This window comes from Polistes canadensis, unplaced genomic scaffold (genome assembly GCF_001313835.1).
Source record: "Polistes canadensis isolate GaletaPanama2010 unplaced genomic scaffold, ASM131383v1 scaffold_205, whole genome shotgun sequence".
NCBI classification, from domain to species: Eukaryota; Metazoa; Arthropoda; class Insecta; order Hymenoptera; family Vespidae; genus Polistes; species Polistes canadensis.
In genome coordinates this window covers 273,493-295,056 of record NW_014569752.1, presented here as the reverse complement: position 1 = coordinate 295,056, position 21,564 = coordinate 273,493, and the positions used below count along the sequence as shown (strand labels likewise).

General features: G+C 28.3%; 6 protein-coding genes and 1 long non-coding RNA gene across 8 annotated transcripts in view; 3 read left to right on the top strand and 4 right to left on the bottom strand.

Moving 5' to 3' along the window:
- Window positions 1-6: 6 nt before the first annotated feature.
- LOC106789873 (beta-mannosidase-like) lies at window positions 7-2,761 on the bottom strand. The gene is made up of 8 exons (XM_014754399.1): window positions 2,544-2,761; window positions 2,443-2,469; window positions 2,200-2,346; window positions 1,976-2,124; window positions 1,691-1,896; window positions 1,362-1,623; window positions 558-1,284; window positions 7-488 (listed from the first exon to the last, which is right to left on the bottom strand). Exons 1-8 carry the CDS (start codon window positions 2,641-2,643, stop codon window positions 52-54), a joined length of 2,055 nt encoding a protein of 684 aa, XP_014609885.1. The 5' UTR covers window positions 2,644-2,761; the 3' UTR covers window positions 7-51.
- Window positions 2,762-3,023: 262 nt separating this feature from the next.
- LOC106789865 (beta-mannosidase-like) lies at window positions 3,024-6,774 on the top strand. The gene is made up of 11 exons (XM_014754392.1): window positions 3,024-3,241; window positions 3,316-3,342; window positions 3,439-3,585; window positions 3,661-3,809; window positions 3,889-4,094; window positions 4,162-4,423; window positions 4,501-5,227; window positions 5,297-5,725; window positions 5,807-6,021; window positions 6,094-6,297; window positions 6,378-6,774. Exons 1-11 carry the CDS (start codon window positions 3,142-3,144, stop codon window positions 6,642-6,644), a joined length of 2,733 nt encoding a protein of 910 aa, XP_014609878.1. The 5' UTR covers window positions 3,024-3,141; the 3' UTR covers window positions 6,645-6,774.
- A 151-nt stretch (window positions 6,775-6,925) lies between these two features.
- Window positions 6,926-8,005, top strand: LOC106789838. The gene is made up of 3 exons (XR_001382035.1): window positions 6,926-7,117; window positions 7,581-7,702; window positions 7,917-8,005. It is a non-coding gene; the product is annotated as an uncharacterized LOC106789838 (long non-coding RNA).
- LOC106789836 (transmembrane protein 245) lies at window positions 7,144-10,994 on the bottom strand. Its single transcript, XM_014754353.1, has 8 exons — window positions 10,260-10,994; window positions 9,233-10,186; window positions 8,950-9,114; window positions 8,663-8,861; window positions 8,391-8,575; window positions 8,212-8,312; window positions 7,808-8,110; window positions 7,144-7,723 (listed from the first exon to the last, which is right to left on the bottom strand). Exons 1-8 carry the CDS (start codon window positions 10,773-10,775, stop codon window positions 7,543-7,545), a joined length of 2,604 nt encoding a protein of 867 aa, XP_014609839.1. The 5' UTR covers window positions 10,776-10,994; the 3' UTR covers window positions 7,144-7,542.
- A 152-nt stretch (window positions 10,995-11,146) lies between these two features.
- Window positions 11,147-12,312, top strand: LOC106789837 (cilia- and flagella-associated protein 97-like). The gene is made up of 2 exons (XM_014754354.1): window positions 11,147-12,012; window positions 12,114-12,312. The coding sequence occupies exons 1-2, from the start codon at window positions 11,314-11,316 to the stop codon at window positions 12,195-12,197; spliced, it is 783 nt and encodes a 260-aa protein (XP_014609840.1). The 5' UTR covers window positions 11,147-11,313; the 3' UTR covers window positions 12,198-12,312.
- A 53-nt stretch (window positions 12,313-12,365) lies between these two features.
- On the bottom strand, window positions 12,366-13,406 carry LOC106789818 (histone-lysine N-methyltransferase SETMAR-like). Its single transcript, XM_014754324.1, has one exon. The coding sequence runs from the start codon at window positions 13,404-13,406 to the stop codon at window positions 12,366-12,368; it is 1,041 nt and encodes a 346-aa protein (XP_014609810.1).
- Window positions 13,407-13,739: 333 nt separating this feature from the next.
- The window catches only part of LOC106789835 (transmembrane protein 131), a 9,409-nt gene continuing 1,584 nt past the window's right edge, over window positions 13,740-21,564 (bottom strand). Inside the window, exons 6-23 of one of the 2 annotated variants that reach the window (XM_014754351.1) lie at window positions 21,360-21,491; window positions 21,140-21,262; window positions 20,796-20,959; window positions 20,514-20,700; window positions 20,197-20,305; window positions 19,849-20,108; window positions 19,356-19,772; window positions 19,089-19,277; window positions 18,772-19,000; window positions 18,280-18,664; window positions 17,971-18,186; window positions 17,768-17,907; window positions 16,302-17,554; window positions 15,886-16,216; window positions 15,360-15,793; window positions 15,073-15,280; window positions 14,779-14,963; window positions 13,740-14,619 (exon numbers count right to left, since the gene is read on the bottom strand). In XM_014754351.1, coding sequence (XP_014609837.1) covers window positions 14,530-14,619; window positions 14,779-14,963; window positions 15,073-15,280; window positions 15,360-15,793; window positions 15,886-16,216; window positions 16,302-17,554; window positions 17,768-17,907; window positions 17,971-18,186; window positions 18,280-18,664; window positions 18,772-19,000; window positions 19,089-19,277; window positions 19,356-19,772; window positions 19,849-20,108; window positions 20,197-20,305; window positions 20,514-20,700; window positions 20,796-20,959; window positions 21,140-21,262; window positions 21,360-21,491 — 5,052 coding nt within the window. In that variant the 3' untranslated portion in view covers window positions 13,740-14,529. The remainder of the gene's footprint in view (window positions 14,620-14,778; window positions 14,964-15,072; window positions 15,281-15,359; window positions 15,794-15,885; window positions 16,217-16,301; window positions 17,555-17,767; window positions 17,908-17,970; window positions 18,187-18,279; window positions 18,665-18,771; window positions 19,001-19,088; window positions 19,278-19,355; window positions 19,773-19,848; window positions 20,109-20,196; window positions 20,306-20,513; window positions 20,701-20,795; window positions 20,960-21,139; window positions 21,263-21,359; window positions 21,492-21,564) is intronic. The other variant, XM_014754352.1, reaches the window with a different exon arrangement.

Sequence of the window (21,564 nt, the reverse complement as noted above, 5' to 3'; positions counted from 1 at the left end):
CACGTGAGATATAATTAAAATATAAACAAAAATGGGAAACATAATTTAAAATTAATTACCGATAGAAGACCACGAGGGAGCTTGCCAAACATCATTCAATTGCCAATAAAGTGCTCCCATCGTAAATCCTTCTCCTAAAGTATTTAATTCTGATCTAGCTTGACGATACGATTCAGTTTGTATTTTAACAGAGACAGCTTGATTTATTTGACTCAAATATATAAAATCTGTGAAATCTCTTATCGTATCGTTTGACTTTGGTATAAGAAAATTTTTCGAAATGAGGAGATTCATAAATTCCGTACCAAAAGGTAAATGTTGACGATGATTCATAATGTTACTCTTTGTATGTAAATCGTTAATATTATTTATAATTTTGGAAATCGTAAAAATCGATGGAAACGATTGAAATCCATATTCAGACATAAATCTTGAACGTGGGTATTGATTGATATCCCATCCATTGATTAAATAATTATAATAATGAACTGTAATAAATTTCATTTAATTATTTAATTACATTTCATAATATAAAATATATATATAATGAATCTTACCATCTCCATAGAAATTTGAATATGGATTTTGTCCGGTATAATTGTATTCTTTAGTATGTAAACCATTACTAGGACTGGATACGACAAAAGGTCTGGTAGTATCTAATTTTTGCACTTCCTTCTTGATTAAATTCACATAAAGTTTAATGTAATCATTTCTATATATATCCGCTTTACCAGTTCCATACCAATTACTGTACAAAGCTGCTTCATTTTCATTATTACCGGCCCATAAAACTACACTAACGTGATTTTTTAATCGTCTTACGTTTTGTACAACTTCCTCTTTAACGGAACTCAAAAATTCATCACTTGTAGGATACATGGCGCAAGCGAACATAAAGTCTTGCCAAATCATAATTCCAAACTCGTCGGCTAAATTATAAAATAAATCTGACTCGTACATTCCACCACCCCAAACTCTGAGCATATTCATATGCGCTTCTTTAGCCGATTGTAATAAATGTCTGATAACGTGTTCTTCAGCCGCTAATTCAGGAAATATACTTGCTGGAATAAAGTTACTTCCCTTTGCAAATATTGGTACACCATTTATCCGAAAATAAAAACTCAATCCTTTCTCTAAAGGTTCTTCTATTAATTCTATTGTTCTGAAACCTATACGCAAATATTTATTTAATGTTTCGGTTCCTGTCGTAACGGTAACTATTAACGTATATAAATTTTGTTTCCCATATCCATTCGGCCACCATCTATCAATTAATTTCTGTTAAATATATAATTCAAGATTATTTACAATATAAAATCATTTTTATAATGAAGAAATTAAATAAGTCAACTTACTGAATCTATTTTCAATATAATCGATGCTGTAACATATCCATCCTTAACTTGTAATATTACGTCAGATGAATTTTCAACGTAGTTAATATTTGTAAGATATAATCTTGAATTTATATTACACGTAATATTATCTGTATTTTTACGAGGAGGAATTTCAAAGAATATCGTTACAACTATTTCCCAATATTTGTCTCTTTCATAAACATCCGTTGTAACATCTGTGATTAGAATTTCTTTAGTAGAAATTAATTCAACGCTTTTCCTAGAATATTATTTTATTAGTTTACTATCAATTAAATGTCATAAGTAAACAAATAAATTGATTGTACCAAATGCCCATAGAAGGAAAAGCTGGGCCCCAATCCCATGAGAAACTAGCTTGCATTTTTCTAATATGATTAACGTGACATTCTCCATTATATTCTTTGGGAACACATTTTGGAGGTACGATGTATCGTAGACTTTGATTCTTGTATAAATCCTCAGCCATTTTTATAGGTGAATGAAATACAATTTTTAAAGCGTTCTCTCCTATCTATGAGTTTTTGTTTCTTTTTTTTTTATCTATGTATATATCTATATTGTTTTATAAAAAAAGAATAATAAACAAGTACCTTTAAATATTCTTCTATATAAAATATATATTTTAAAAACATATTAGAAGTTTCTTCTATTTTATGATCATTCAAAAAGATGGTAGCAAAAGTATCCAGCCCATGAAATATCAATGCTACCGTTGAACCATCTATCAAAGTATTTGTACCTGAAAAATTGATATCCATGAGTTAAGAAAGTTTAATTAGCGCATTTATATTTTTAAATAAATATTATTAATTACCAGTAAAATTTCTACTATATACAATGGTTTGATTACCGACCCATCGATTAATTACATCGTTTATTGCTAAAAGATTATCAGGTATCAAATGTGATGCTGTTAAATCTGTATAAACACCGCCTGGTACAACTGCTGGAAACTCTAATTCTATAAAGATAATATATTATTATTAATTATTAATAATTAAATAAATAAATACACAAAAGAGAGAGAGAAGAGAGATTTAAAAATAAAATATTTTACCTTTGCATTTTTGATTAGAATTTTTATCTAAAATAAATAAATACAAATTAATATGAAAAATATTATTTATGTAGAAGTAAAAAATATTAATTAAATCTTACCACATAAAATATTTCCTTTCCATGAACCATTTAAGGTTATGAATTCCATAGACACATTGTTTACACATATGATTAATAGGAATATTATTAATTTCTTCATATTTTTTTTATGTAAACTTTAAACAACCATAAGTTGTAAAACAATACAAATTAATTGATACTATTGTTAACGTAAATTTCACATAGACTTTATGTTGCATGTGTGATAAACATGCTAATATACATCTGCGATAAACAATAATTTTTTTTTTTAATTTTATTTAATTTGATTATTCAGCAAGAAAATATTTATTAATTGAAATATTAAAACGTAAGAGTAGTATTACACTACTGCGCAAATTATATATATATATATATAATTTGCGCAGTAGTGTAATACTACTCTTACGTTTTAATATTTCAATTAATAAATATTTTCTTGCTGAATAATCAAATTAAATAAAATTAAAAAAAAAAATTATTGTTTATCGCAGATGTATATTAGCATGTTTATCACACATGCAACATAAAGTCTATGTGAAATTTACGTTAACAATAGTATCAATTAATTTGTATTGTTTTACAACTTATGGTTGTTTAAAGTTTACATAAAAAAAATATGAAGAAATTAATAATATTCCTATTAATCATATGTGTAAACAATGTGTCTATGGAATTCATAACCTTAAATGGTTCATGGAAAGGAAATATTTTATGTGGTAAGATTTAATTAATATTTTTTACTTCTACATAAATAATATTTTTCATATTAATTTGTATTTATTTATTTTAGATAAAAATTCTAATCAAAAATGCAAAGGTAAAATATTTTATTTTTAAATCTCTCTTCTCTCTCTCTTTTGTGTATTTATTTATTTAATTATTAATAATTAATAATAATATATTATCTTTATAGAATTAGAGTTTCCAGCAGTTGTACCAGGCGGTGTTTATACAGATTTAACAGCATCACATTTGATACCTGATAATCTTTTAGCAATAAACGATGTAATTAATCGATGGGTCGGTAATCAAACCATTGTATATAGTAGAAATTTTACTGGTAATTAATAATATTTATTTAAAAATATAAATGCGCTAATTAAACTTTCTTAACTCATGGATATCAATTTTTCAGGTACAAATACTTTGATAGATGGTTCAACGGTAGCATTGATATTTCATGGGCTGGATACTTTTGCTACCATCTTTTTGAATGATCATAAAATAGAAGAAACTTCTAATATGTTTTTAAAATATATATTTTATATAGAAGAATATTTAAAGGTACTTGTTTATTATTCTTTTTTTATAAAACAATATAGATATATACATAGATAAAAAAAAAAGAAACAAAAACTCATAGATAGGAGAGAACGCTTTAAAAATTGTATTTCATTCACCTATAAAAATGGCTGAGGATTTATACAAGAATCAAAGTCTACGATACATCGTACCTCCAAAATGTGTTCCCAAAGAATATAATGGAGAATGTCACGTTAATCATATTAGAAAAATGCAAGCTAGTTTCTCATGGGATTGGGGCCCAGCTTTTCCTTCTATGGGCATTTGGTACAATCAATTTATTTGTTTACTTATGACATTTAATTGATAGTAAACTAATAAAATAATATTCTAGGAAAAGCGTTGAATTAATTTCTACTAAAGAAATTCTAATCACAGATGTTACAACGGATGTTTATGAAAGAGACAAATATTGGGAAATAGTTGTAACGATATTCTTTGAAATTCCTCCTCGTAAAAATACAGATAATATTACGTGTAATATAAATTCAAGATTATATCTTACAAATATTAACTACGTTGAAAATTCATCTGACGTAATATTACAAGTTAAGGATGGATATGTTACAGCATCGATTATATTGAAAATAGATTCAGTAAGTTGACTTATTTAATTTCTTCATTATAAAAATGATTTTATATTGTAAATAATCTTGAATTATATATTTAACAGAAATTAATTGATAGATGGTGGCCGAATGGATATGGGAAACAAAATTTATATACGTTAATAGTTACCGTTACGACAGGAACCGAAACATTAAATAAATATTTGCGTATAGGTTTCAGAACAATAGAATTAATAGAAGAACCTTTAGAGAAAGGATTGAGTTTTTATTTTCGGATAAATGGTGTACCAATATTTGCAAAGGGAAGTAACTTTATTCCAGCAAGTATATTTCCTGAATTAGCGGCTGAAGAACACGTTATCAGACATTTATTACAATCGGCTAAAGAAGCGCATATGAATATGCTCAGAGTTTGGGGTGGTGGAATGTACGAGTCAGATTTATTTTATAATTTAGCCGACGAGTTTGGAATTATGATTTGGCAAGACTTTATGTTCGCTTGCGCCATGTATCCTACAAGTGATGAATTTTTGAGTTCCGTTAAAGAGGAAGTTGTACAAAACGTAAGACGATTAAAAAATCACGTTAGTGTAGTTTTATGGGCCGGTAATAATGAAAATGAAGCAGCTTTGTACAGTAATTGGTATGGAACTGGTAAAGCGGATATATATAGAAATGATTACATTAAACTTTATGTGAATTTAATCAAGAAGGAAGTGCAAAAATTAGATACTACCAGACCTTTTGTCGTATCCAGTCCTAGTAATGGTTTACATACTAAAGAATACAATTATACCGGACAAAATCCATATTCAAATTTCTATGGAGATGGTAAGATTCATTATATATATATTTTATATTATGAAATGTAATTAAATAATTAAATGAAATTTATTACAGTTCATTATTATAATTATTTAATCAATGGATGGGATATCAATCAATACCCACGTTCAAGATTTATGTCTGAATATGGATTTCAATCGTTTCCATCGATTTTTACGATTTCCAAAATTATAAATAATATTAACGATTTACATACAAAGAGTAACATTATGAATCATCGTCAACATTTACCTTTTGGTACGGAATTTATGAATCTCCTCATTTCGAAAAATTTTCTTATACCAAAGTCAAACGATACGATAAGAGATTTCACAGATTTTATATATTTGAGTCAAATAAATCAAGCTGTCTCTGTTAAAATACAAACTGAATCGTATCGTCAAGCTAGATCAGAATTAAATACTTTAGGAGAAGGATTTACGATGGGAGCACTTTATTGGCAATTGAATGATGTTTGGCAAGCTCCCTCGTGGTCTTCTATCGGTAATTAATTTTAAATTATGTTTCCCATTTTTGTTTATATTTTAATTATATCTCACGTGTTTGCACGTTTTTTTTTTTTAGAATATGGAGGAAGATGGAAAATGCTTCATTATTATGCAACAGAATTTTTCTCACCAATTATTGTAACGTCTCGTTTATCTCAAGGAAATGAATTATCTTTATATATTGTTTCCGATAAATTATATGCGATAAATAATTGTACTTTAAAATGCAGCATCTATAATTGGAAATCGATGCAACCTCTTCATGTATATTCTTTCCATAATATCAAAATTGTAAGTATTTGAATCAATTATTCTTCTGTATAATACGCAAAGAATATTAAATACTTCTATGTGTGTTAACAGGAGCCAAATAAAGCGATGTTAGTTACGTCGATGTGGCTTGACAAACTTCTTGAAAAAGTTAAATGCGGAACATTGGCAGAAGCTAAGAAATTCTGTGTCGTACGTCTCACGCTTGAAGATAATAATGGATTACAAATCGCTCCAGTTAATTATGTTTATCCAACTGTATTAAAAGATGTTAATATTCCATCAGCCAATGTCAATGTAAGTAAATTTCATCTCTCTCTAAGCATAATAATAAAATATCCAATAAGTAATAATACACAAAATTTGTGTTATTTTAGATAAAAATTAATGGAAATCAATTACCAGGAAAATTGTCTAATTATCCAGATTATGAAATAGAATTAACGACTAATAATATAGCGCTTTTTGTTTGGTTGGAAGTGAAATCGATAGATGGTCATTTCTCAGAAAACGGCTTTCACGTCTTCCAGGAGAAAAAGTATATAAAGTTTCATGCGTATGAAGCAACTACGCCGGACATGTTGAAAAAAAATATACAAATTACAACTCTATCAGACGTTTACAAATTAAAACAAGATTTTTAATAAACATATTAATACTTTTATGGGTTAGATGGAGGAAAATAAGTATCGTAATGCAAATAAATTTCGTATCCGATGAGAAATATAAATATTATTAAAATTATTGAAGATATAATAATAATACTATCGGACATATTAAATAATTGTTAAATTTTATATTGACAAAATAATTTAAAAAATAAAAAAAGAAAGAAAAAAGAGAAAGAAAAAAAATACTTATATTATGTTAAAAACATTTATACATATATATAAAACTATAATTTAAATATTATAAAAGTATTACTTGAAGTTAATAAATAAAACAAACTACGAAAAAGCTAATACATACAACTTCAATGGTACAATTCACATTTTGTTTGTATTCTTTCTCGAGTTTTAAATACACTCTCATAGAATAAAATTAAAAATATATATATATATATATATAGAAGAGAAAAACTGCGATAAAATTAATTGTACGACGCAATAACTTTCATGTAAGTCACAAGATTTTTTGTTTTAAATTTTAAATTTTAGTTAGCGATTCGATATATTAGCGTATTATTATCAGATCTTAAAGATAATTATATCATCATTTTTTCTTATCGTGTATTAGTACAGGAACGTTAACAAATATATATAATTTCTTTTTAGTATCAACTCGTAATAATTAAATTGTATACCTAATTCTAATAAGCGTAAGCGCAGAGATATTATTCTATAAACATAAATTAAATATCAAATTGCTTATAAAATACTATACGATATTGCATATGCAATATAATTGATAGCAATATTTAAAACGTTTGTTTTAAATACAATCAAATGAGATATTGCATTTATACAATAATTTTAAAGTCATTGGAGTTTTAGAGTATGGAAGCAATATGTTTTAAAAATTTGATTTTAAATAATGAATAATTTAATTAGACATTTGAGATGTCTTTATCATTTCCATAGACGGTGAATTAAGATAATGACGACTTAAATTAATTACCACCATGATGCAACAGAGAAGTAATGGTCCAAAAATAGCACCTTCGACACCCAGACAAAATATTCCACCGGCTATGGACAAACCGGTAAGATACGGATGACCACCGCTAAAATAAAAATAAATAACAATTAAAGATCATATTTTTCTTCTCTTTTCATAGAAATTAATATATATATAAAATATACTATACCCTTTTATTTCTTTATAAAATTCCGTTACCACAATATTACATGGTAAGAAATGGAACATAAAAAAAGGGATAGCTATTGTAGATCCACGTGTAAACCAAAGTTCCAAAGTTGCAGGAATGCAAGCTATGTATGCATCCAGGAAAGGTACTGCACCTAACACCGTAGCAAATGCCGATGGTAAATATATTATTTTAACTTGAAACAAATTGTGCACGAACCACGTCCACATGCCAAAAAATGTAGCAAGCTTGAATGTGGCTGCGAATACACCGATAACAGCTTTTTGAAGAGCTACGGCGAATCTGTTAAAAGGTATTAATCTCGTCAATAATATTAATATTTTTTTCCTATCATATATATATTTATTAATAAAATAAAATAAATATCAATGAATAATATTTACCTGTCGCAATTAATAGGACTAAATAATGTTGTTAATTCGATGGGTTTATACGTTTTACCACTGGAGTTTAAAAGATAAAACAATGTGGTAAAGAAAACAATCTGTAACAATTAATAAAAAGAAATATAATATTTTTATATACAAAGAGAAATTCTTGTTAAAAAATATTATCTACATACCATGCTGAGTATAAAATTGAATACTGCAGTTCCACTCATAAGAATAATATAGAATAATTCAGTAAAAACAGTAAGTATCACAGACATGTTACCCTTGACTATGTTCCAAACAGAATCTAATAAAGACATAAGAATTCCAACATTTTCCTTAGCAAAGTTTTGTATGCCGGTCATATCGAACATATCTAAAAACAAATAAGTAATAAAAATGACATTTAATTAATAAATGACATTAAGTATTTTAAAATGATATATATATATAATCCACATACGTAAAGGAAGAGATCCATAATTATCTCTGAAACTTTCCCATACGGAATAAGCCGCTGCTGAATCTACTGTCGGTCCAATTAAATCTGGTTTCTCGTTAGACATCATCCATGCTTGGTAAAGTCTGTCCCAAAGTTCTAATACTTTAGTCTCCATTTGTTCTGTCTTAGCAGAATCTAAATCTTTAACAAGTTTCCTTATCTGATGCATATAAATTATAAACACATAAATAAAAATCTTTTCCGATAATTCATATGCATATGTACATATACACATATGGATATTTTACCCCATCAGAAATAGCACTTCTTCCATAAGTATATGCATTATCCAATACGCTATTAACAGATTCTTCCCATTCTTGAGGTACCCAATCTATATCTGGATTATTTATTAAGGAAGAATTAACAATTTCAGCTGTTACTTGAATTAAATGCATACCCTCTGCATACACCTGTTATGTGATTATAATAATAATAATAATAAAGTTAAATATATATATATAATATATTTATATATTTTCAGAAACGAACTAAATTAAACTAAATAACAAATTAATGAGTTATTTATACCTGTATTGTTATAAATATTGATGTACAAATGGTGAATACTAATAATCCAACTATGACTGCAGTTGTTGCTACTGCATCGATCGATCCTATCAGTGCTTTTTGTAATTTTTCATCAACTATTATAGCAACTTTATACAATCCTCTAACATTGGCTGGTAAAAGCGCTTGATTTCTTTCTTTACACCAATCGTTAATAATTCCTACAACGTACTTACATTGTTTGCATATTAATTTCCATAAGCCGAAATAGCTGCCAAGTTTTTTAGCAAAATAATATGCTATAGGAATGATTAATAATTGTATTATCCATTTGTGTTTCCATAAAATCATGCCGATGCAAGCGTAAAGTGCTCCGTACATATATTTATCCGTGTCGACTTTATCTTCCTCGATATCTAAAGACATTCGTAATTCTGTTTTCAATTTTCGTAAAAAGAAACGTTCTTGTGCAGTATGACTGGTAGAAGTTATATTAGACATAGATTTAGTTTTCTCTTGTCCGATCTTTGAATAAAGCACACCTCCTGCATCCGAATCTAACGACATCGATTTATTAATTATTTTTTCCGACGTTGTAGGTATGCTTCTTTCCATAACAGTTTTATCAACATCTTCTTCTGTATCTTCAATCCTTTTTTTATTGATTATCGTACCTTCTTCCCATTTTGGAAATGCACTATTAGTCATTACAAAACAAATAGCTTCTGTAAGTTTTATTTGATGACCCTCGATTTCTTGCGCTTCCATAATTAATAATACTTCATATATAAAACCAACCAAATACAAAACTTGCAGAGTGATAAATATCAATATTTGATATGCACCAAATATATTAGAAATATACAAACTTATCATGAACCATAAGACGAATGATGTATAACAGAAATGTTTCGAATTCTCTGGTGACCAATAAATGTATAATACAGATAAATAACCGATTAATAGAAAAGTAATCTGTAAAAAAATAATACAACATAATTAGGGAACAATTTTTATGAACGATGAAATCTTAAAGACAAATTCTTACCATATAAATATTGCAAGTCGATATGAAAAAGCCAAAGATAATACTAAAAGCGTTAAATATCTGCCATATTAGGCAAGACAATATATTAGGCGTATAACTATAAATTGCCATAGTTATACATGCCATTGAAATAATACCAACAATGTATTTTATGTAATCCCATAACGCAGTACCCAACGTTTCTGCGGTATTATCTATTATATGAAGAGGTAATATTATAAAGTTCAAAAACAAAGGTTTGTTAGTTGATTCGGTTTTATTGAACCATGATTTTCCTCTTGTCGTTAAAGAATATTTAAATGGAAAAAGAACAGCACCACATAACAAGGCCCAAATGAGTGGTTTTAAAAATGGGCTTAATACAATGTATAATCCATATCCTGCAGCAAGCACCAAGGAGAGCAAAAAAAGTGCTACTGCATTATAAATACCCTGTTTTAAAGCTTTCTCGTGGCTTGCATTAAATCCGGATAACATGTTGAACAGATTGTCCATCGGTGATTTAGTGACATCCATAATTTAATTTCTAATTTATAATTTCTTTCTTGAGTTAACGTTTGACATTTATTTTGAGGTTAAAATTAGATCACCATGAGTCATAGATATATACAGAACATCCTTCTTTGAGTTCACTCTTACATATAATCATTACTATATAAGAAACATATATATATATATATCAACTTATGTACTTGTTATGTATAAATTCCTCTCTTTCACACATGTATATGAAAATAATTTCTATTTATAAACTTTGATCAGGCAATAACATTAAATATAAAATATGTAAGTGTATATTTATAGATTAATCACGCATGCGTATTTTATATTTAAATTCAAGAATAGGTTTTTTTTTATCAATGACTGTAAATTATATATGATGTTTGTATTATGGTTGTTATAGAAACAGAGTTATTGTTTACACCACATTTAAAAAAGTCTTCTTTCATGCAAGCTTATTTACTTTTCTTTCTTTTTGTTTTTATGCAATTTGAATTTATTGTGCATTATCTTGTGTACAATTGATTGAATAATATTTTAAATATGTGTGACAATGTCTAATTTACAAGAGATCAAAACTAATTATTTATGTCAATGTACTGTTTCTATCACAGACGAAATTTTACCAAAACAAATAAATGAAACTAAAGAGAATTTTAATAATGTATTAAACATACACGAGATCGATGAAGACGATGACTGCGAGAACGATATTGTTCATTCTAATAATTTAAATGACAATGAAGATGATAATGAAACTATAAAAGATAAAGAAAAGAATACCCTCGATGATGAATACGCTTATACAAATGAATCATTTTATTCTGATGAATCTTGCAGCGAGTCAGAGGAAACTGCATCGCAATATTTAGTCAGTGGTTCTTGTTCGCTTTACATCGATGATAATAAATGTGAAGAGGATGGGAAATTAGAGAATTTAAATGGTAAACAGGAAGAAGAGATTGATTACAATGAAGAAACTGAAGGAAGTATAAGTGTAGAAAGAAGCGAAAGAATACGGCAGAGTAGCGAACAAAATTTAGAATTTGTAAGAAGAACTAGAAGAAAGAATATGAGTTTTACAGATGACGAGGTACGGAAAATTGAACGCGAGAATGAACTTCTATTGAGAAAAATAATGGCACAGCATAAACCTCGTGATAAAGTTCTTAGGAAAGGTGCTCTACCTAAAATGAGTAGTTCAGCTATTAATAGAAAAAGACTGCAAAAGAAGATCGAAGGAGATAACATGGTATATATTCTTATATCGATGCATTAGGATATATCACTTAAATGATTATAATATATATATATGTTAGCGTTTTGTAAATATTTTATTAACAATATTTGCAGATGCTTCTTCGTAGAATACAACAAGCAAAACCATGTGTGATATCAAAATCAACTACACCAGGTTATAGAATGACTTTTATATGACTATGAAATTAATTAACATAACGATGATTTATGATTGGTATATATATATATTTATATTGAGATTTTATTTGATAAATCTCTAATTTAATAAAATCTAAATTAAGTAAATCTTTAATTTAAAGTCGAGTCACATATTTCTCTCTCATTTAATAACGAAATTATATTAATTTATATTATATATTCGCCATTATTATGTATAACTTTCTCCCATCTTTCTGGTAGTTTATCAATTCCTTCTTTGTAAAATGTGGTTGGTTTGGACTGGAAGAAGTTTTCGACAGCCTGATTGACTTGTTCTTCAGATTTGAAGGTTTTTCCATTCAAAAAGTTTTTCAAGGAAGAGAAAAGGTGGTAATTTGTTGGGGCAAGATCTGGTGAATAAGGTGGGTGTGGTAAAACAGACCATCCAAGCTCAAGAATTTTTTCTTGAGTCACCTTTGCTGTATGTGATCGCACATTGTCGTGTAAGAGAATAATATTTTTGCGATTGACGAGTGCAGGACGTTTTTCATTGAGTTTCTCTTGCACTCTTTGCAATTGTTGAACGTATCTATCCGCAGTAATCGTTAAATTTGGTTTCAACAACTCATGATAAATAATACCTCGACAATCCCACCATACACACAATAAAACCTTTTTACCATGTATGTCTGTTTTTGGATCTAGAGATGGTTGAGGTGGTTGCGGTGGTTGATCCTTGTCAAGCCACCGTCTTTTGCTAATCTTATTTTCATAAGGTATCCATTTTCTATCACCTGTTACAATATCATTTAAAAAAGGCTCAATTTTGACTCGTGAAAGCAGATTTGTGGCGATTGATACGCGATCTTCTTTATTCTGTTCACTAAGATTGTGAGGTACCGATACTTTTAATTTACTGACTTTCCCTAATTTCTCCAGATGACGATTAACAGTTGATTTTGATATATTCAATCTTTTTGCTATTCCTCTCGTTGATTGTCGTGGATTTTGATCCAATATTGTCTTTAAAAGGTTGTCGTCAAAGTCGGAAGGACGTCCCGCTCTTGGTTCATCTTTTAAACTTGTATCTCCAAATCTAAATTTTACAAACCAATTTCTAACTGCCCGATCAGTTATTAATCCTTCACCATATACGGTGCATATTTTCTCCGCTGTTGCTTTAGCACTATTGCCTTGTTTAAATTCCCAAAGCATTACATGACGAATATGCACTTTTTCATTCTCCATTTCAGAGGTTAAGGAAAACAGTTTGACATGACGTGTATAACACAAAATATTTGACAAATGATTAAATGAATCTTCATTTATATAATAGACAAAAATATTCCTTTTGCCAAAAACTCATAGTGGATAGATACGAATAATGGATTTTATTTAACTGTATTGGATTTTACTTATGACTCTAGATCTATTTCTATGCCGCCATTTTTATATTTCATCTTATTATGTCTATATAAATTATTAATCGTTCTTCGAGTCATAGATAAATTCTCTAAGAAGATTGATAATTATTATGCCATACTCTTTATAAGAGATTTTTAAATTAAAACAATAATTATATACCAGTCTTGAAGAGTAGGTACATATGTTTTATTTTCCTTTTGTATACATCACAACTTTGTAAAATGTCTTGAAAACTTTTACTACAGAAATTTCTACAAGAAGAGTCAAGACTATAAAAATCACAGTTCTCTCTCACTTTTTAATTAACTTAATTATCATTTCTTATTTTTCTTTCTTTTCTTTTTTTTCTTCTTTTTTTTCAGTAATAACAAAATAACAATATTCTCAAATATTATTGAGTACCGTGAACAATAATTTCTCATTTACAATAAATATCAAATAAAAAAGAAAACGAAAAACAATGTGCAATTGAGAATCAAATTCTTAAAGAAATTTAAATGATTACTTAAGTTTTTTCAATGCTGTAATAATGTATCATGCACTTTTAATCATAATCAAACTAATGAAAGTTAATTTGATCTATGAAAACAAATAATTGACGTATATTTTTAATACAATGTAATTATATCAGCTTATCAAAATTTAGAAATACGCATTTTAAAAACGAAACAATTTTATAATATATTGTATAAAAAGAGAATCTTTTTTTATTGCCTTCAGTAAATTTCTTTAATTCGAATAAAACAAAATTGAATGTCGCCGTGAACTTGATTAGTCGATTGATCTCAATTGCAATTAATTTTTTTTATAACTTTGTTGTATCTTTTTTTGTTTTTTTTTGTTTGTTTTTTTTTAATACATTACTTTCACTTCTTCACAAAAAAAAAAAAAATACTTTTAAACAAGCCAACAATATCACGAGATAAATTAGTAACGTTAACAGTTATTAATCCTCATGCTTTTTTTTCCAAGACTCTGTTGATGACGGCGTCCAAATTGTATTTAAAGAACGAAACGGATCAAATCCAGTTCCATCCTAAAATAATAACTTTGCTATACTTCGTATAATATTCATTTTTATCTAACTCTCTTTCGTTATTCATTTAATTATATATATATATAATATATTATTCCAATTTCTTTAATATGTATATATATAAATTATTTAAATATATTTGTTAAACATTATTATTACCTGTGCATCTGATTCTGATAATTGTAGTGGCACAGATAACGTAGTATGTGGTTGTGCGGTTGCACCCCAAGGTGCAGCTGCCCAAACACCACCTGTATTAACACCCCATACGCCACTTCGTTCTTCTCCGACTGCTGTTCTAGTGTATAATGGTTCCCAATTAGTTTCTACATTCGCCCAATTATCTACGATAAATTAATAATACGTTGTTATTTAAAAATATACCCTTTTTTAAAAAGTAAATAAAAAAGAAATAATATATTCAATAATAAATGACATAAAATGTTTTGTTACCTCTTAAAGAATCTGTTAAATTTGTGCCATCTTCTGTAGAATTAGAAGAGTCAAATTGAAAAGAACCTGTACTATCCGATAATAAATCTACCATAGATCTATTATCGTTCCACAATTGACATCTCGTATCTTCTTCTGGACTTTCTAATTCGACCAATAATTCATCCGTTTCTGGAAGATCGTCATACGGTACTAATTCTCTTTCGAACTACAATGAGATAAACCACAAAGATACAAATAAATCTTACAATGATAAAAGTTATAATATGTATATAAATATTACGTACTGAAGGATCTATAAAGTTATTGATAAAATAACTATTTATAAGCGGGATATTAGTTTGCGTCATTAAATGATCCTGACAAATCAATTTAGTCCTTCCAACGGATGGTATGCAAAGTGGTAAAACATCTGGCATTACTTCGTATTCTTTGGTAGATTCTATCGATTCATGGTTCTGCTGTTGTTTTATATATTCTATATCTTTGTTATCGTTATTAAATACCAAAGATAAATTGTGTGAGACTGCTTGATTTTCATGTAAATTTGACAAATTAGAAAACGTTGGGATGCTTTCTTGATTACGTGCTACAACGTCGCTAAATTTAGCTCTGTGTTCGCCCCATCCCGAAGGTGGTGGTGGCGGTGATATCGTAGGTGTTGTTCCTAAATTTCGTATCCCATCTTCCTTTGCATTTGTATTCCCGTTTAAAGACGAATCTGTAAATAAATACAGCATAATACAAGACATACGAATAATTATAAATTAGTTATCTACAAATAAATATATATATATACATAGTTATATATACTTTTTGTATGAATTTTATCAGTTCCACGTCGTTTCTGCGATACTTTATCTTTCCTTGGAAGATTTTTACTCTGTCGTGGTAATTTATAAGACGATTCGACTGTACGCGATCCATGAATATGATATTTCGTACTAGATCTAGTTGTATTTGTTTTCCATCTATTCGGATTGTTATGCCTTTCTTTGTCGTATTCGTCATCGTCACAATCCCCCTCGTAATTGTCTTTGTAATCGACGCAAGGTACAGACGGGATTATAGCTTGAGATTTGTTTTTTTTATTCCCTTGTTTTCTTTGTAATTTATCTGTTTTTATACAATTTTGATCGTGTCCCTGAAAATAATATAATATAATATATTTTTGTAAAATAAGTATAGACAATCTGGTTAAGATTTAAATAAAAAAAATAAAAGCTTACTTTACATAAAGACGACGAATCATCCTGTACTGAACTTTCCGTCGTCGTCGATGAAGTTTCTTCTTCCGAAAGTTGAACATTGTTTTTTTGCTGCGATGATATTTCGAGTTTCTTTAACGTGTGATTACTATGACCGGTACTACTATTACCACCAGTTATTTGCTTTCTTTTATTATCCGATTTATTACTTTTATTATTTAAATAAATATTATCTCCTTGCGTTTCATTGTCGCATGACTTTAACGATTCTTCTTTCCCATTTCCAACATTGTTTGATTTAGTTTTTCTATTTATAACTGGACTAGATTTAATTAAAGAATGCGTCCTATATTTCTTTTCTTGTACTGACTGAATTTCAGTAAATGTATTTTCTATCAGACAATTATTATCGGATTGACTTTCTTGAATGATTATTTGTTGTTTTTTATTATTTCTCTTTCTAGTACCAAGTGAAATATTCGTGATATTATTCGAATTATCAAGGGTATTTTCGCAAGATTTGAAAGATAACAAATCTTTCGATTCTGTATCCAATTTAAAACGTTGTTCTTCTTCCGATGTCCAATCAGAAATTTTCAGACTCTTTTGCAAATCCTTGTCCTTACAACGTTTATTATTAATTAACATCCATTCCGATGTTACCTCATCCCTTTTATTTAATTTATTTTTATCCTCGTTAATAATTTTCTCTTTCAACGTATTATTTATATCAGTCATTTGAGCTGGCACGTACGACAAAAGCCTAAGATCAAGAGGCGGCTGAACAGAACTTTCTCGAGATGAATTAACCAATGTACCTTTTAATATTTGTTCCGATTCGAGAAAGGATATAGCTAATACAAAAATCAACAATAACGATGAAAGAAATACAGCTGCCCAATGTAATATATTTTCCCATGACGGTCTAATTAATATTGCTGAGCAAGGTTCCAATAAATGCATAGGAAGTGTTGCCAATAAATTAAGCTTTATCGTGCTAGTCTGATTTTCAGTTCCCAAACTCGTTAATATTAATAATTTTCTTTCAATCCGTGATAAAGTAAAGTCCGGCGTAAACGCTATTTCTATTTTTTGCGTAACATTTGGGAGCAATACAAATTGGGCACAATTAAGTACCTTAAACCCATATCCTTCGCAACGCGAACCACTTATATAGAAATCGTAAATATGTACCAATAATTCGCCAGTATTTCTCGCCGTGAAGGATCTTTTAACCGTTAAATTTGGAATAGAATTTCTTTTCGATCTTTCACCTATTCAAAATCAACGTAATTGTTAATTAATATCTTTATATAAATTTTATCAAAAATATATGTTTGATAATTTATATATTATAAATAAATAAATAAATAAGTTTGATAGAAATATTTTAACGATTGTAAAAAAGAAAAAAGAAATAAATAATTAAATATTTTAACTACGTTTCATACTAAGCCGATAGAATAAGGATAAGGGAACGTACATACGTTCACAATCTTTAAGGTGTTTATCTCCAAGTTCAAATAATAAAGGCGTAGTAGAACCTGGTTTACGATTTCCAAACCTAAATTGTGCACTTGCTCCTCGTCCCATTACACGTAACACTTCTAGGATGGTCATATTATTTCTAAAATATTTTCAATTCGTGTTTAATTGTTATAAATTATTTTTTAAATATCTATACACATACCTAATATATATAAGAGCAGACGAAAGTGATGCAGAAGAAGGTGAATATGTTATTTTAATAGTTTTGGATTCTGAAGGATTTAAATAGAAAGGAAATGATTGCGAAGCCACCGTAACATCCCATTGTTTTTCAAACGATTCTCGTTCCTCCGCGTTGTCTTCCAATTTAAATTCCTCTTGTACTGTAGGTAAACATTCTGTACACATTGGTTTGAACCTATTTAAATGATATCGTCACAAGTAATTCATTTCTATAAATTCATTATCAAGATTGCAATAAATATTTTTTTAATATTATATATATACATACTTGCTAGGTAAAGAATGAAATAATCTTGATCCTTGAGGATAACTCCAGTCCATTACTAATTGAATTATTAAAGGATTTCTGCTCGGATTATATAATTTAATTTTTTTATGCGACGTATATCCAACTTGCGTTAATGGAAACATTATTATACTTTTGTTTTTGCTAGCATTTCCAGAACTGGTCAATAAACTGGGCCAATGTGGTTTGATGTTGACATCAAATTTATAACCACGTACTTCGTTAGTATCTAAACGCATTGTTACATTATCCCAAGAACCTCCTCCAGTAGAATTAATGAAACGCATGTAACGTGTAGTTAGTAAATTTAAATCTGTATCACGTGTGTGAGAAGGAAGGCTCATTGTATTTAACCATTGACTACCAGCTGTAAATGAAAAACAATAATAACGTAACAACTGTATCTTTAATATATTTATACGTGCGTGCGTGTGGTGTACGTAAGAAATTATTTAATAAAAATAATTAAAATACCGTTTGTATCTAATAATAAGTCAAGGTAGCATCGTTGTTTACAGTTGATGGATGGATTAATCTTTATAGATCCTACCAGATTATCACCTTTAGATATTGTCGGTAACGATGCTTCTTCTAAAGGTATATATTTTATTCTATCATCTTTATTAACTGAAATTATTTCAGTTACTTCCATCGGTCTGGCAAACGTAGAATGCACTTTAACTTGTTGTACGCATATCGATCCCTAGATACATAAATATTATAAACATATATATTAGATAGTATATTACATAATAATAATAATAATAAATAATTTATAATTATTTACTTACAGGAAAACAATCTGTAAATATAAGTTTCTTTACAGATATTTTTCCATGAGCAACTCGCATGAATACGGGTAAAATAAATCTTTCGTATTTGGTTCTAACAAAGACATCGCCGACTATCGTATCCTCTTCTATCATAGGGGCTTTTACTATGATCTTAAAAATAGCTAAAAATCCAGGTTTTATAAATTGCTGTAATTAATAATATTTATATTGTTTTTAATATATATTATAGGACATAATTTTAAACGTAAGATTAACAATACTTACAGTGCCAGTATTACTACATACAGTTACGTTCTTAAGCTCCTCGTCCAATAAATTAGCAGGGCCACTTTGACAACCCATCAATTCCAAAACTGCTCCAGGCATATTTACTCCCCAATCGTGTAAATCTATATTAACTGGATTCTGATTTTCTAATGCAAATATTGCCTCGTTTTCAGTTCCACTACTAACGGTACCAAAATTCATGGTACCTTTATCGTCTTCTCTTTCTCCTGGAACTATTCTCCTTACTTTTCCATCATAACTTAGTAAGGGTACTTTAGTTATAGATACATTTGAATGTATTAATATCGATGATTCCATCTCGACGTCATCATTTTTCTTTTCTTTGGTAAGTTGTAAAGAAAATATATTAACTTTTTGTTCTGGCTTTATTACTCTAGGAGTAAAATTTTTTATCTGGAAAAAAATCAATGATATAACCATATTGATATAATAAATAATATTATAAAATATGCGTAGTTTTGTTTCTTACCATGAAACGAGATTTAACATTAGGTGACATCGTAACATGTGTGATAGCTAATGGTAATTTAAATTTATTTACAACGCTAAAATTTTGGGCTTGGCTAGTTTGCAGAGAACAATAATGAGTAATAGAAGCATTTACTTCTAGTCCTCCTTGTAACGCCTGTGCTATCCATGGTATGGCTAATTTTTGACTAGTACCACCAGGCCCCATTGCTTTAATCATTAATTTTCCCTTAAAATGTTGTAATTCTAAACCAGCTTTCCCTGAAACATATATAATCAAATGAAAATAATTTGAAATAAATGTATTACATTTATTTATAATATATTTCACAATAATTGCATTATTTACAATCATAAAATAGTGTTCCAATAGCAATTGGGATATCAGTATCCCCAGGAATAGTAGTTGGCTTAAATTGGAGTCCTAATGCTTTCGATATGGGGGTGCTAATAATATTCTAAAAATAATAATATAATAAGATATAGATATAATTTATAATATATTAATCATTTGAGTCTTAGAGATCTTTTAAAAAGAATCGTATCAACAATTCGTATCGATAACGTATCAATTTCTACAAGAAATCTGAACAGCGAGCGCGCGTTGCGACTCAAATGATTAATTTTATTATCTAAATATAAACAAACAGATGATGGATCATTTACCACAACTTTAACTGCTTTTTTAGCTGAATTTTTTAAAGCAATTATATGATATGTGGGTGGTTGTAATGAACCTCCCATACCAAAATTTATTCTTCCCGAACTTCCACCCCAATGAAGACCAGCTCCACTCTTAACTTCTACTTCGACTGCTACAATTAATATCTCAGCAGTATTATTTACTTTAACTCTAAAATAAAATATATATAACAATTGTGTTAGTATCGTTCTAACAACAGACATAGAAATGTATAAAAATGTTGGTTAATGCAATCTTAAACAAACCTAATATATGCAGTGTGATTTTTTTCTGTATAAGCATTAAAATGAAGCCTTATAATTGGTTTCGTTTGATAAGGTGGTATTTCCCATAATTCACGAGAACCCTCCGCTTCCCCTGATGGTAATTCCAATTGAAATTCTCCTCCACTACTATATATTTCTACTACCTTAAATTAAAAATAATCAGGAACATATCACAAAATAATAATTATTCTTCCAACGCTACAATTTCTCGAAAAGAAATATTTTAATTATTGATATTAGAGCAAAAATAAAAAAAAAAACAAAGTATCAATTAGATTATTTATTATATTACATAATTAAGAAAGATAGATTAAAATATTTACTTGCAATGATTCTGGATGTGGATTATGCATGTATATTAGCGGAGTAAAAGATGCGTTTAATGGTAACTTTACATCGATTACGGGTCTTAGTCGATATGGACTACTAATGCTTATTCCTCTGACCTATATTCAAACAAAAAATTGTAGGTAAGGATGAAATATTTATTTAAAAGAAATAGAAAATGCAAAAAAAAAAGAAATAATAATAAGTAAACATTACAATAATGTTATACGTTACTTGATACTTTATAGTACCCTCTGATGTGTGTATAAAGAGGTAAGTATCAATCTCACCTTCTTCTCTACCAAGAAATATTACATTGAATGTCGTATTTCTAAGAGGAGGTATTACCTGAATAAAAAGTATTGAAAAAAACATTATTTTAAATATAAAAATAATATTTAAAATCAACAATATATCGCTA

Excerpts from the sequence above, each read along its gene's own strand:
- LOC106789836 (XM_014754353.1), bottom strand. The coding sequence starts at position 10,775 with ATGGATGTCACTAAATCACCGATGGACAATCTGTTCAACATGTTATCC. Across the intron at positions 8,576-8,662 it reads TTATGGATCTCTTCCTTTAC|ATATGTTCGATATGACCGGC; the intron begins GTATGTGGATTA and ends ATTTGTTTTTAG. Across the intron at positions 8,313-8,390 it reads TCAATTTTATACTCAGCATG|ATTGTTTTCTTTACCACATT; the intron begins GTATGTAGATAA and ends TAATTGTTACAG.
- LOC106789865 (XM_014754392.1), top strand. The coding sequence starts at position 3,142 with ATGAAGAAATTAATAATATTCCTATTAATCATATGTGTAAACAATGTG. Across the intron at positions 4,095-4,161 it reads TTTCCTTCTATGGGCATTTG|GAAAAGCGTTGAATTAATTT; the intron begins GTACAATCAATT and ends ATAATATTCTAG. Across the intron at positions 5,726-5,806 it reads TCCCTCGTGGTCTTCTATCG|AATATGGAGGAAGATGGAAA; the intron begins GTAATTAATTTT and ends TTTTTTTTTTAG.
- LOC106789818 (XM_014754324.1), bottom strand. The coding sequence starts at position 13,406 with ATGGAGAATGAAAAAGTGCATATTCGTCATGTAATGCTTTGGGAATTT.
- LOC106789837 (XM_014754354.1), top strand. The coding sequence starts at position 11,314 with ATGTCTAATTTACAAGAGATCAAAACTAATTATTTATGTCAATGTACT. Across the intron at positions 12,013-12,113 it reads AGATCGAAGGAGATAACATG|ATGCTTCTTCGTAGAATACA; the intron begins GTATATATTCTT and ends CAATATTTGCAG.
- LOC106789873 (XM_014754399.1), bottom strand. The coding sequence starts at position 2,643 with ATGAAGAAATTAATAATATTCCTATTAATCATATGTGTAAACAATGTG. Across the intron at positions 2,470-2,543 it reads GAAAGGAAATATTTTATGTG|ATAAAAATTCTAATCAAAAA; the intron begins GTAAGATTTAAT and ends TATTTATTTTAG. Across the intron at positions 2,347-2,442 it reads TTCTAATCAAAAATGCAAAG|AATTAGAGTTTCCAGCAGTT; the intron begins GTAAAATATTTT and ends TTATCTTTATAG.